Below are 15202 nucleotides of genomic sequence, written 5' to 3'. Positions count from 1 at the left end.
GTCCGATGACTGCCGTGGCGCCCTCTACGATCTCCATATAAGCGGCAGCCCCAGCTCCTAGCAGCCAGTCGTCGACTCACCTCGGAAGATGTTCTCCGTAGTTGAGAACGAAACGTCAGGGAGAAGAATTTCTACGGATCGACCACGGCAACTTAGCCCGGAAGTGTTTACCGATAAAGATTTGCTTTAGAATTTCTTGCTCGCATGGAAGTGGATAATGACTGACCGTGGAAGTTTTTGTGGCAGGCGAAACCCACTTCCATCTGACAGGATATGTCAATACACAGAATTGTCGAGTATGGGCAACGGAAAATCTACACGCAAATCAACCAGTGCCACTTCATCCTGAACAAGTCACTGTGTGGTGCGGGTTTCCGGCATCATTTATCATACGGCCATATTTTTTCGAAGAGACGGTTGCATCTGGTTCTGTTACCTATACCGTCACTGGTAAGGGCTAGGAGTGCCTTTTGCGCAACCACGTCATTCCAGCTCTCCAGCAGCGTGTATGGGATCATTTTTATGCACCGGCCTGTGTGGCCGAGCGGTTCTAGGCGCTTCAGTCTGGAACCGAGCGACCGCTACGGTCGCAGGTTCGAATCCTGCCTCGGGCATGGATGTGTGTGATGTCCTTAGTTAGGTTTAACTAGTTCTAAGTTCTAGGGGATTGATGACCTCAGATGTTAAGTCCCATAGTGCTCAGAGCCATTTGAACCATTTTTATGCAAGATGGCGCACCTTCGCACATTGCAGATCCAGTTAAGCAGCTGCTGAAGCGCCGTTTCGGAAATTCTAGAATTATCAGCCGCCATTTCCCTACAGCCTGGCCGTCCCGGTCATCTGATCTTAATCCGTTTGACTTCTGACTGTGGAGCTATCTGAAAGATGTTATGTTCAGTGTTCCGACTGCAAACATAGCTGCATTACGCAACACATTCTGAACATGACCCGGGATACACTTCGATCAGTTGTGGAACATGCTGTTTCTCGATTTCGACTTGTTGCAGAAAACGGTGGACAGCATGTTGAACACGTTTTGCGCCAGTCACACGGAAATTATGAATCGGATTTGACTTTGACTCATGATTTTTATGAGGTTTTTGGCCTCAGGGCAATTGAAAACCGGTGTGAGTGATACTTTTTATGCGGGTTTTGTCCTCAGGACAAAAACCGATTTTTCCCATCCGATGTGATATGACCTGCCGTTGTGGATGGGCATACGTAACTAACAGTAGCACATCTGTACCCAGATGCACACCGGGTAGTACAGGTTGTTTAACGTCAAACATACACCTTAGCATCGTTGTATGATTCATTTGTCATTTGTAGTCGACCACTATTAAATTATGATGCCTACAGCGTCATTTATTGGTACATTTTGTAAATATTTATTTTTCTTCTGCCATACGTTTTCCCCTTTCTCCAATAATATTCCGATGCAACCTGCCGTCATTCTGACCAGTGGTATTATTTTTCCAGCGGTTTGAAAGTTTAACTTTAATTATAATCACCCTGTGCTATAAATAGTTACACTACAAAGTCGAGTTAGTAATAAATGCTTGCATAAAATATCTCAGTAACTTTCTCTTGTAAGATCATCATTTTCTTTTGCATGTTCGGTTAGGGCAGAACTGAGTAGTTATTTCCCACACCCGCTGATTTCTTCAAATGCATCTTAATCCGTGGTTCTCAATACGTATACCCTCTTATGACATATCTATCGTCATTCAATAATTAGAACCCAAGACCTGGCATATACAGCACCTCATCTACACCTGTGCATACACAATAAAATCAACAGCACCTCGACGCCTACTACTGGGCATTAATGTGGAGTGTGTCCACCCTGAGTCTTTATTTCGGTTTGAACTTGTAAGCTACCGCTCTGTTTTGTTCTTTTCTGCTGAGGGGTAAGCCTGCGAGCCGAACGTATAAGTGAAAAATTTTGCACAACGGATTTTATAACGCTAATTTGTCGCCCTGACACTTATACGCTCTCGAGAAGGGTAAGCTTATCCTTTGCTCTATATGTGACGTTAACTAGTCGTAGGCAAATCTGGTTAGTTTCTAGCCATATCCTCAGTATAAGCTAGAATGTTCAGACGTGCTGACCTACAAACACTGCCTCCACCAGGTGGCTGCAAACATGAAATACACAAATAAGGAGATAATAAAATGACCAAGGAAAGTACTAGCTATGAAATGATACACTCAGTAGTGTTAAATTCTTTACTCTTCTGCAATTTACTCTATACGAGATTACACAGTACGAGCAACATTTTAGTTCTGCCTATTCACATTTGGCAATCGCTCTGTCTGGCACTGTCCTGTGATATATTCGCGGTCATTAATTCAAGCGCGGAATACTGACATCAGCTAGGGCAATTGCAATTATATTTAGAACTACACTCGCTTCTAGCAACGTGAAGCCTCAGTATAGAACGAAAAAGAAGACACGTGATCAGCCATTTACTTTACTTCCCTAACCGCCGTTGCGAACGTACGACCACTACTGTGATCTGACGCCTATCGCTGCAAAGGTTCTCGCCTCAGCGAGATAACATTGATTCTGCCTCGCCAAAAGCTTCCGTAGGCACCTCCACGGCTGCCGTGGAACACCAGACGATCCTCAGGCTCTCGCTACTAGTACTCTGTCCTAGCAACGAGGTCGCACACCTCGCCAGGACCAACCTCTCTCCTCGACGCCCCAGGAACAAGTGCTTCTCAGTCGCTATGCTTTTTCGTAGCTCCTGTTCTTTTTTCTTCCCCCTTTTAATGTGCGTGGCCAATCATGTTGCTGGAAGGCGTTCGTTTCCGAGCGCCGACCAATCTCATTTTTGCAAGCGACCGAAGCTTGTAGAAGCTTCCAGACTGTTCCAGAAGCTTCCGCTCCGGCCGTTGGGAAAACCACCTACACGCCGCCACGCTTTCTGTGAGCGAGCCCCTGTGTCTTCTCCTTGTCCTCGGCCACGTGGCTCCCGCTAAGCCGCGGTCCACCCGCCTGGGGTTTCCAGAGTACCTTACGGGCGCTGTAGTCTTCAGTTCTCAGGCCTGCCTGCCTACCTAGCTTGTGTCTTTCCCGTTCTCCTGCCAGCCTCCCGTCTCCGTCCGCTTTACTATCGCCCAACGTGCAGACATTCTGCTACAAATTAAAATACCTAGCCGATGTCAGTATCGTTTATGGTTTCCTGTCTCGATGTTTATACCATTAACAGGTCTTCTTTCCGGAGTGGTAGTTGTAATGTGGCTCAAAATGATGCCACCTTACAAACTCAGCGCAGGGACACATTCAACGAGATGTCTGATGTGTGTGGAGAGATGGCAGAGCATTCTCCTCTAGAGCCAAAACCAGAAAATGTATTCGTGTTGGATGCAAAGTCTGGAACGAAGTCGACGTTCTAACGTATCCCAAAGGTGCTGAATTCGGTTCAAGACGGGACTCTAAGCGGACCAGTCTGTTTTAGGGATGTTTTTGACATTAACTCAGTGACATACAGATGCTGCTTTATGGCAGGGTTGGTTATAGTGCTGATAGAGCCATCTTCTCGGAATTTTTTCTACTGCATTTATCGTTTTTTTAAGCGCAATAAGGGGACCACACCTTGACCACGAAAGGCTCCCCCATACTGTAACACTACGTCCGCTCCCATTGCCTGTTGGTACTATGTACGATGGCGGGTATCGCTTTCCACGAATTCACCAAAAAAATCCTCCAACCGAGGGACACAGTTTACAGCGTGATTCTTCACTCCGAATCACTTGATTCGAGTCACGCACTGACCGGTAGCGTTACTCTGTATGCCACTTCAGGCGTCTCATAACACTGACTACAGAGACACGTGGCATATGAGCAGTTGTTCAACCATTATAATCAACTTTCTAAGCTCATTGTGCTAGTTGGACAGCTGGCAGCACATCTGTACTCACGAATGATTCTTCCAAGCTGATTTCATTCGATTTCTTTACAGCCACCCTGCGGAGTGGTTGTTCCTTCCACATTCCACTTCACTGACGTATCGCCAATAGTCCAGCTTCAGAAGGCTTGAAACGTCCCCAATGGATTTGTTACTCTGGTGACACCCAGTGACTAGTTTATATTCTGGGTCACTGAGGTGGTCTGACGGACCAGTTCGGCTGTAACTATTTCTCTACCAACAATGCAACACTTCCCGGCTCACCGAGCGGGGTGGCGCAGTGGTTAGACACTGGACTCGCATTCGGGAGGACGACGGTTCAATCCCGCGTCCGGCCATCCTGATTTAGGTTTTCCGTGATTTCCCTAAATCACTCCAGGCAAATGCCGGGATGGTTCCTCTGAAAGGGCACGGCCGACTTCCTTCCCCATCCTTCCGTAATCCGATGAGACCGATGTCCACGCTGTCTGGTCTCCTTCCCCAAAACCAACCAACTTCCCGGCTCCTTATATGAGGGCGGCTCCCCCTCTTATGGAATCTAGCGGTCAATGTCATATTTCATAGGGTTGTCTGGATACTTGTGATCAGCTACTGTAACTATAAATCCTTTTGCATACTTATCTATTTCACGAACAGGCGCGTGGAAGGGACTAGATAATAACTTGCGTCTGATACAAACACGCTTCGTTTTAGACGCAACCAGAGCTCTCTGCGCTATCATCAGTTTAATTTTGTTATCGCCATACCACAGATGAATTGTTGTTATCTGGAAACGAACAAGGAGAAAGAACGTAATAGCAGCCGATTTTGGACGAATGCGTAAAAACAGTATTACGAAATGCGAATAGAACACTTAAGTTTGCTGGAAGGATCTAATCAAAATCCAGTTCATCTATAAATGAATTCGTTAGTGAGAGCAGTTCTACATTTTGGAACCAGCGTTTTGAACTCGTTATCAAGCACGTAGGACGACAGACATCGAGCGACCTCAGAGACGCGCCTTTAGGATCGTAACAAGTCTGTACAGTTCATTTGAAAACGTGACAGAGATGATCAGGGAACTTAAATGGGAACTTTGGAGAAAATTCGACTTACTTCTGACGAAAACGTGTTGGGTAACTGTAGAGACCAGGTACTGCAGGAAGCCTGTGCGAGTATTATGCTGCCAGTATGGAATATTTCACGTAGTAGTGAGGAGAATACGGTAAAGAGAGATAAAGAGGGGCGTAGGCAGACATATTCCCCTCGCCCAATACACGAATGGAGCAGGAAAGAAAATCACTAATACTGATTCAAAGTACCCTCCACTCTGCAATGTGCCGCTGCTTGCGGAGTGTAGGCCTATGTATAACCATAGGTATAGAGAAACCAGTATCGGGGTCACACTATCAAGATTCCCCTTACACCTACCACTTTCTGTTTATTTTGTCCCCTGCCAAGGTTGCATTTCCTTTCGTTGTTTCTTCAACTGCTGTTTCTCTGTTATTTCTCACTCTTCCTCCTTCTGGTTAACAAATTTGTGATAAGTGACATTTTGCAACATCAGGATTCATTTGTATGGACTACATTTCCCTTTCATTTTTTCGTTTATTTCAGCTGATTTTGCTCGTATTTCTGACGACGACACACTGGCTTTGTCGTCTTACGACATATTTTAAACAGAACCGAAAATGGTCCTTGCTGACCGAAATCCATAGTGTAAGGAGAAAAAATGTCTGATCATAAACTGGAATGGACGAAACTAATTATAGACGTCATGGGTCTCTGTTTTTATTTGTGACTATGTCGCAGTTTGTGCTTACTAATTTTATCTCTTTCCAGAGTGAAATACGGCCTGTATCAGGTGGATTTCGACAGCCCGAACAGAACGAGGACGCCGAAGGCTTCTGCAGGTGTCATATCGCAGATCTACGAGAGCAGGGAGGTGCCTCAGGAATACTTCCGCTACAGTCTTGTCTGAACTTGTTACTAACACTTTACGTTACTGTCTGTAATGGTGAAATAAATGACTCTGGCTAACTCTGTTAATCATTTAAATACGTTCTTTGAATACTAATAAACATTAGCATATATCACAGACGATTTTTATTCAGATTTTCATGTTCCTTTGTAACGTTTGCATCATCCGTATTACAAATTATGACAAAAACATGTGATCTGATAACTCGTGAAGTTAGCTTGATACTTAAACAAGTGACCCTTCATACATAATTGAGAGGCTGTCAAGCTTTTATTCATCTACATCTACAACTACATCTTGCCGTGATTTCATGAAATTATTTTGTGACAGTATATACCGTGAACATTACCAATGAGGTCGAACAACGTTGGGAGCCAAAAATGTTGTGAACTCGAGAAATTATTTTGTGACATCAGATACCATGAAAATTACTAATGAGGTGGCCTCATGCTGGTAGCCAAAAATGTACTGAACTCGAGAAATCAAATGAACTCAAGGGTACAAAATTAAGGGATTCATGCATGAATGTAAAACATTGCTTATGTGATCAAAACGTGAAAGAAATATACCAGGTGATCAAAAAGTCAGTATAAATTTGTAAACTGAATAAATCACGGAATAATGTAGATAGAGAGGTACAAATTGACACACATGCTTGGAATGGCATGCGTTTTATTAGAACCAAAAAAAAATACAAAAGTTCAAAAAATGTCCGACAGATGGCGCTTCATCTGATCTGAATACCAATAATTAGCATAACAAAGTAAGACAAAGCAAAGATGATGTTCTTTACAGGAAATGCTCAATATGTCCACCATCATTCCTCAACAATAGCTGTAGTCGAGCAATAATGTTGTGAACAGCACTGTAAAGCATGTCCGGAGTTATGGTGAGGCATTGGCGAGGGATGTTGTCTTTCAGCATCCCTAGAGATGTCGGTCGATCACGATACACTTGCGACTTCAGGTAACCCCAGAGCCAATAATCGCACGGACTGAGGTCTGGGGACCTGGGAGGCCAAGCATGGCGAAAGTGGCGGCTGAGCACACGATCATCACCAAACGACACGCGCAGAGATCTTTCACGCAATATGGGGTGGAGCGCCATCCTGCATAAACATCCTACGTTCCAGCAGGTGTTTATCAGCCAGACTGGGGGTGATGCGATTCTGTAACATATCGGCGTACCTCTCACCCGTCACGGTAGCTGATACAAAACCAGAATCACGCATTTCCTCGAAGAAAAAAGGCCCGATAACGGTAGATGTGGTAAATCCAACCCATACCGTGACTTTCTCGTCATGCTATGGAGTTTCCACGACAGTTGTAGGATTTTTGTTAGCCCAAATTCTGCAGTTGTGGGCGTTGACAGACCCTCGAAGCGTGAAATGAGCTTCGTCGGTCCACAACACGTTACTCAACCAATCGTCAACTTCCGCCATCTTTTGAAATGCCCACACCGCAAATGCCCTCCGCTTCACTAAATCGCCATGTAACAGTTCATGACGCCGATGGATTTTGTACGGATAGCATCGGAGGGTACGCCTAAGTGCCAACCACATAGTAGTGTATGGAATGCCGGTGCGACGTGCGACTGCACGAGCGCTGACTTCCCCGTACATAGACGAACCCGCTACAGTCTCCATTTCTTCCTGAACTGTCTCAGCAGCATTACGCCTTGTGCTCGGTCGGCCACTACGGAGTGTACTGTCTAAACAACCCGTGGCTTCGAACTTCGAAATCATTCTCGCCACAGCTGCATTTGTCATCGGACCTTTACCCGTTCGAATCCCCTTCCTATGGCGATAGGATCGTAACGCTGAAGTAGCACATTGCCCAGTCTGATAATACAGCTTCACTAAAAGCGCCTTTTCAGGTAACGTCAACACGCTGCGACTGCTGGCGCATCTGATTCTCTCTCTCATTACAGCTCCTTTTATACACGATAGTCAGTCGCTGACGTTTTGCTGTCCAGCGCCATCGGACGTTTGGGAACTTTTTTTTTTATTCTAATAAAACCCCATGTCATTCGAAGCATGTGTGTCAATTTTTACCTCTCTATCTACATTATTCCGTGGTTTATTAAGTTTTCAAATTTATACTGACTTTTTGATCACCCGGTATTTTCGTGCTGTTTACACAAACCAAAACAAAATTTTAAATCTCAGGGCCGATTGATTGGGCGTAGACACGACTCAGTTATTAAGGGGAAGGAGGAGGGAACGAATCGCCTCACCATTCTTCGTTATCGTTCGTCGTGTACCGCTGTCGGCGGCAGGCGCTGCGTCGGTACGGCGCGTCGCCTCAGAGCTGTGCTGCGCGATGCGACTGCCCTCATCAGCAATCGCGGCGTTGCGCTGGGTCCCAGGTACGATCTCCGCGTTGTCTACCCGTTGTCTGCTGCGTGGCTGAAGCTGTGCTTCCACGGTGTCGGAAGGCGGATGTTGGTGGTAGAACGCCCATCTCCCCCCGCTTCTGCGTATCTCCACAACTCCACTTTCTCGCTTTTCATCTCTCAGCTCAACTCCTCTTCGAAATATTCTTCCTTTCCGCGTTGTCATTGGCGAACGAAATTTTCATTGCAGCCCAATGACAGATCACCGTTTCATCGCCACGCCTCTCCGTGCGGGGTGGAAATTTTCTGTCTGGGCTGGCGTGTGCCTCGTGAATTGGCATCTTTCTCACGATTTCACAGTCTTCAGATGTTTTCCTGAATTCCGAGGCTGTTGGGAGAGCGGCTACACAGCACTTCTTTATAACTGCTCTCTCTGCATGAGCCCTGGACAGAGTCACGTTTGGGCACCATCTCAAAATCTGCTGGCGTCCGTGAGTTATGAGGAATGTCCTCACTGTAGAGAATAACATCTTCGGAAGAACGCTGACTTCTTTAACACGCCTCCTTGCGCCAATTCCCTGCGCTTTGTGTACGCTCCTCGGTGTGCCCGTGGGGTGCTGGAAATCTCTCCACATTCCAGCTTTCTAAGGCAGGTAAATAGACTGCCACACAGGCGGAAGAAACTCAGATGCTTTCGCTTGTACATTCTTGGCGTTCCGTCCTAATGGCTGCAGGTTTCCATCAGTCCTCGCCAAGGCACATTTCTCGTTGTCAGACAGGCCCTTCGCGTCGTGACCCTCCTCGAGCCAGGCGGGGGCGTCTGCCCCGGTTTCTCGCTGGTTCCCGGCAGAATGACTGCACCCGGGGGCTCGCTAAAGGCTGTCCGGTTCGTCCGCTCGCGGCGCGTTGGCGACAGTGGCCGCTGTCAGACATATTACACAGCTCCTTGTCAGGACAATTAAACTTTTGATACAGATGGTTGAAAGTCATGGCTATGTGGCCCATCTGTGTTCACTTGGCCCGTCGCGCACTCACTTCAAAGAAAACAAAAATCTTCACTCCCTAACACTTAGTTCACTGATGTCTGATACTGTGGGGATATTCCGTTTTCAGTCGTGCCCTTACATATAAATAAATTTCAGTACAAATAAACTATTCATGAAGAACACCATTACATTAAACTTGACGATAACGTCACATATGTACACAAGACAAGACATGCACAAATAAATGAAGATCAAAACAAGTAAACAATACATCAGTGACACAAATAACATTGAACGCGATGTTAACGTCACAGACGTACGCAAGACGTACGAAAAATAAGCATCTATTCAGTACGAGTATAAATCAAAATAAAATGCTCACAATAATACCAGTTTCATCGTAGATGGGAATCTCTACAACACATAGAGTTAAGACATGTGAAACAAAAATTCCCTTAACATTGCAATAATGTTTATAAAAACTTGTTGTTGTTGTGGTCTTCAGTCCTGACACTGGTTAGATGCAGCTCTCCATGCCAATCTATCCTGTGCAAGCTCCTTCATCTCCCAGTACCTACTGCAACCCACATTCTTCTGAATCTGCTTTGTGTATTCATCTCTTGGTCTCCCTCTACGATTTTTACCCTCCACGCTGCCCTCCAATACTAAATTGGTGATCCCTTGATGCCTCAGGACATGTCCTACCAACCGATCCCTCCTTCTAGTCAAGTCGTGCCACAAACTTCTCTTCTGCCCAATCCTATTCAATACCTCCTCATTAGTTACGTGATCTAACCACGTAATCTTCAACATTCTTCTGTAGCACCACATTTCGAAAGCTTCTATTCTCTTCTTCTCTAAACTATTTATCGTCCATGTTTCACTTTCATACACGGCTACACTCCATACAAATGCTTTCAGAAACGACTTCATGACACTTAAATCTATACTCGATGTTAACAAATTTGTCTTCTACAGAAGCGCTTTCCTTGCCATTGCCAGTCTACATTTTATATTCTCTCTACTTCGACCATCATCAGTTATTTTGCCCCCCAAATAGCGAAACACCTTCACTACTTTAAGTACCTTATTTCGTAATCTAATTCCCTCAGCATCACCCGACTTAATTCGACTACATTCCATTATCCTCGTTTTGCTTTTGTTGATGTTCATTTTATACCCTCCTTTCAAGACACTGTCCATTCCGTTCAACTGCTCTTCCAAGTCCTTTGCTGTCTCTGAGAGCCGGCCGCGGTGGTCTAGCGGTTCTAGGCGCTCATTCCGGAGGCGCGCGACTGCTACGGTCGCAGGTTCGAATCCTGCCTCGGGCATGGATGTGTGTGATGTCCTTCGGTTAGTTAGGTTTAAGTAGTTCTAAGTTCTAGGGGACTGATGACCACAGATGTTAAGTCCCATAGTGCTCAGAGCCAGTTGTCTCTGAGAGAATTACAATGTCATCGGCGAACTCAAAGTTTTTATTCCTTCTGCATGGATTTTAATTCCTACTCCGAATTTTTCTTTTGTTTCCTTTACTGCCTGCTCAATATACAGATTGAATAACATCGGTGGGAGGCTACAACCCTGTCTCACTCCCTTCCCAACCACTGCTTCCCTTTCATGTCCCTCGACTCTTATAACTGCCATCTGGTTTCTGTACAAATTGTAAATAGCCTTTCGCTCCCTGTATTTTACCGCTGCCACCTTCAGAATTAATATATGAGGAACAAAAATAACATTGAATCGAATCAATGTGATGATAATGTCACATATGTACATTAGACGAGACCTGCAGAAATATATGAAGATTAGAACAAGTTAACAACACGAGTAACAGAAATACCATTGAACACAATGAACATGATGATAGCGTCACAGACGTATGCAAGATCTATGCAGAATAAACCTGTATTCAGTACGAGTATAAATCAAAATAAACTTCTCACAATAATACTGTCCAATGACATAACAGAGTTAAGACATGTGAAACAAAAATGCACTTAACACAGCAATAATGTTTATAAAAGACTTATTTGTCAGAAATGTCAACATGGAAAATACATAAGACAGAATTAAGGTAAGTGACATAAGAGTTGACCTTAAGTGGCATTGTTCATCGATGAGCTGTATAAAATCGATAAAGAATAGATATCAGTTCAAATATCTGGCGTCACAAAACAATAAATTTTCCGATGACACACTTTATTGAACTGATAAGGATATGATAGATAGGATGGGAGGGGTAGCACCTTCACGTTTTCGTCAACCATGCGCATGTTTTGTTACCTTAGAAGATGTACAAAAATAAGAGTTGTACCTTTTCTTCTTCCACAGAACCCACAATAAATATATGCAAAGTACTCATCAGTGATCTTTGGGAAGCCTCCTCCTCATTTATTAGGTTGCATAGTGTCAGCTGTGGGAGCCGCGTGGACGGACTCAAATGTCAGAAAAAAATTGTTTGTGTTGCTAACTTTATATATATATATATATATATATATATATATATATATATATATATATATATATATATATACTGGAAATGGAAAAAAGAACACATTGACACCGGTGTGTCAGACCCACCATACTTGCTCCGGACACTGCGAGAGGGCTGTACAAGCAATGATCACACGCACGGCACAGCGGACACACCAGGAACCGCGGTGTTGGCCGTCGAATGGCGCTAGCTGCGCAGCATTTGTGCACCGCCGCCGTCAGTGTCAGCCAGTTTGCCGTGGCATACGGAGCTCCATCGCAGTCTTTAACACTGGTAGCATGCCGCGACAGCGTGGACGTGAACCGTATGTGCAGTTGACGGACTTTGAGCGAGGGCGTATAGTGGGCATGCGGGAGGCCGGGTGGACGTACCGCCGAATTGCTCAACACGTGGGGCGTGAGGTCTCCACAGTACATCGATGTTGTCGCCAGTGGTCGGCGGAAGGTGCACGTGCCCGTCGACCTGGGACCGGACCGCAGCGACGCACGGATGCACGCCAAGACCGTAGGATCCTACGCAGTGCCGTAGGGGACCGCACCGCCACTTCCCAGCAAATTAGGGACACTGTTGCTCCTGGGGTATCGGCGAGGACCATTCGCAACCGTCTCCATGAAGCTGGGCTACGGTCCCGCACACCGTTAGGCCGTCTTCCGCTCACGCCCCAACATCGTGCAGCCTGCCTCCAGTGGTGTCGCGACAGGCGTGAATGGAGGGACGAATGGAGACGTGTCGTCTTCAGCGATGAGAGTCGCTTCTGCCTTGGTGCCAATGATGGTCGTATGCGTGTTTGGCGCCGTGCAGGTGAGCGCCACAATCAGGACTGCATACGACCGAGGCACACAGGGCCAACACCCGGCATCATGGTGTGGGGAGCGATCTCCTACACTGGCCGTACACCACTGGTGATCGTCGAGGGGACACTGAATAGTGCACGGTACATCCAAACCGTCATCGAACCCATCGTTCTACCATTCCTAGACCGGCAAGGGAACTTGCTGTTCGCCCGCATCTCGTGGTCGTGCGGTAGCGTTCTTGCTTCCCACGCCCGGGTTCCCGGGTTCGATTCCCGGCGGGGTCAGGGATTTTCTCTGCCTCGTGATGGCTGGGTGTTGTGTGCTGTCCTTAGGTTAGTTAGGTTTAAGTAGTTCTAAGTTCTAGGGGACTTATGACCACAGCAGTTGAGTCCCATAGTGCTCAGAACCCACCAACTTGCTGTTCCAACAGGACAATGCACGTCCGCATGTATCCCGTGCCACCCAACGTGCTCTAGAAGGTGTAAGTCAACTACCCTGGCCAGTAAGATCTCCGGATCTGTCCCCCATTGAGCATGTTTGGGACTGGATGAAGCGTCGTCTCACGCGGTCTGCACGTCCAGCACGAACGCTGGTCCAACTGAGGCGCCGGGTGGAAATGGCATGGCAAGCCGTTCCACAGGACTACATCCAGCATCTCTACGATCGTCTCCATGGGAGAATAGCAGCCTGCATTGCTGCGAAAGGTGGATATACACTGTACTAGTGCCGACATTGTGCATGCTCTGTTGCCTGTGTCTATGTGCCTGTGGTTCTGTCAGTGTGATCATGTGATGTATCTGACCCCAGGAATGTGTCAATAAAGTTTCCCCTTCCTGGGACAATGAATTCACGGTGTTCTTATTTCAATTTCCAGGAGTGTATATATATATATATATATATATATATATATATATATATATATATATATATATATATATTCTACGGTGTCAGCTCTGCATCGGTGTCGACGCCTACTACAATGTGAATAATCTAAAAACAGATCTTGTGTATACTTTACTTTGTACATTCGTGATATTTCACCCAACCCTTGAATTCTAACATGCGAAATAATTCTAACATGCTTCCATCAATGTTTCATGCACCACTTTGCAAAGGTAAAATGTCTTCTCTGCCAACTGCAAGGTACTTTGTGATGCCTCTGTATGCTGCAAAAGAAATCGCAGCAAGTATTAGTGCGTGTCTGATTTTCACCTTTCACACTAAATTCATTACCCTGAAGACCACGCATGGTAACACAATAAAACATGGATCCATCGCACTGCATTAAATTTAAATACATACAACGAATAAACAATCAAAAATTGAATGACATGGAAATGGCAGTGCGCTTGTGTGAGCTGCGTGACAACCCCGCGCTATGGGGAGTATCATTGTGTGAAAAGCGAGCGGCTCCCCTCAGCCTTGTGCTGTGCGTCGTGATGCCGCACAGAACCCAGGCCCACACACACAGCCAGCCGTCATGTCATCTCTCCATATTCACACCAAGTGGCACACAGTAGAGGCACACTCAAAAACGACTATCTAAGCACAGAAACTAAGTATAAGTTGTAACAACAGGAAGTCTATTCACAAGATACAGCGTGCTGTCAACAGACATCGACAATTTTCTGCGTCACTACTGCCGTACAATGGGGGAATGGGGGAAAGAAATACAGTAGAAGAAGAATGGGTAGCTTTGAGGGACGAAATAGTGAAGGCAGCAGAGGATCAAGTAGGTAAAAAGACGAGGGTTAGTAGAAAACCCTGGGTAACAGAAGAGATACTGAATTTAATTGATGAAAGAAGAAAATACAAAAATGCAGTAAATGAAGCAGGCAAAAAGGAATACAAACGTCTCAAAAATTAGATCGACAGGAAGTGCAAAATGGCTAAGCAGGGATGGCTAGAGGACAAATGTAAGGATGTAGAGGCTTATCTCACGAGGGATAAGATAGATACTACCTACAGGGAAATTAAAGAGACCTTTGGAGAAAAGAGAAACACTTGTATGAATATCAAGAGCTCAGATGGAAACCCAGTTCTAAGCAAAGAAGGGAAGGCAGAAAGGTGGAAGGAGTATATAGACGTTCTATACAGGCGCGATGTTCTTGAGGACAATATTATGGAAATGGAAGAGGATGTAGATGAAGATGAAATGGGAGATACGTTACTGCGTGAAGAGTTTGACAGAGCACTGAAAGACCTGTCGAAACAAGGCCCCGGGAGTAGACAACATTCCATTGGAACTACTGACAGCCTTCGGAGAGCCAGTCCTGACAAAACTCTACCATACGGTGAGCAAGATGTATGAGACAGGCGAAATTCCCTCAGACTTCAAGAAGAATATAATAATCCCAATCCCAAGGAAAGCAGGTGTTTACAGATGTGAAAATTACCGAACTATCAGTTTAATAAGTCACAGCTGCAAAATACAAATGCGAATTCTTTACAGACGAATGGAAAAACTGGTAGAAGCCGACCTCGGGGAAGATCAGTTTGGATTCCGTAGAAATGTTGGAACACGTGAGGCAATACTGACCCTACGACTTATCTTAGAAGAAAGATTAAGGAAAGGCAAACCTACGTTACTAGCATTTGTAAACTTAGAGAAAGCTTTTGACAATGTTGACTGGAATACACTCTTTCAAATTCTGAAGGTGGCAGGGGTAAAATACAGGGAGCGAAAGGTTATTTACAATTTTTACAGAAAACAGATGGCA

General features: G+C 45.4%; 1 protein-coding gene across 1 annotated transcript in view; it reads left to right on the top strand.

The window, feature by feature from the left end:
• LOC126199418 (myrosinase 1-like) overlaps positions 1-5874 on the top strand; it is a 54968-nt gene extending 49094 nt beyond the window's left edge. The window contains exon 11 of the mRNA XM_049936336.1: positions 5736-5874. Coding sequence (XP_049792293.1) covers positions 5736-5874 — 139 coding nt within the window. The remainder of the gene's footprint in view (positions 1-5735) is intronic.
• Positions 5875-15202: the final 9328 nt, after the last annotated feature.

This window comes from Schistocerca nitens, chromosome 8, assembly GCF_023898315.1.
Source record: "Schistocerca nitens isolate TAMUIC-IGC-003100 chromosome 8, iqSchNite1.1, whole genome shotgun sequence".
Taxonomy (NCBI): domain Eukaryota; kingdom Metazoa; phylum Arthropoda; class Insecta; order Orthoptera; family Acrididae; genus Schistocerca; species Schistocerca nitens.
Note: the sequence above shows the minus strand (reverse complement) of the source record. Positions and strands in the feature narration are given on the sequence as shown.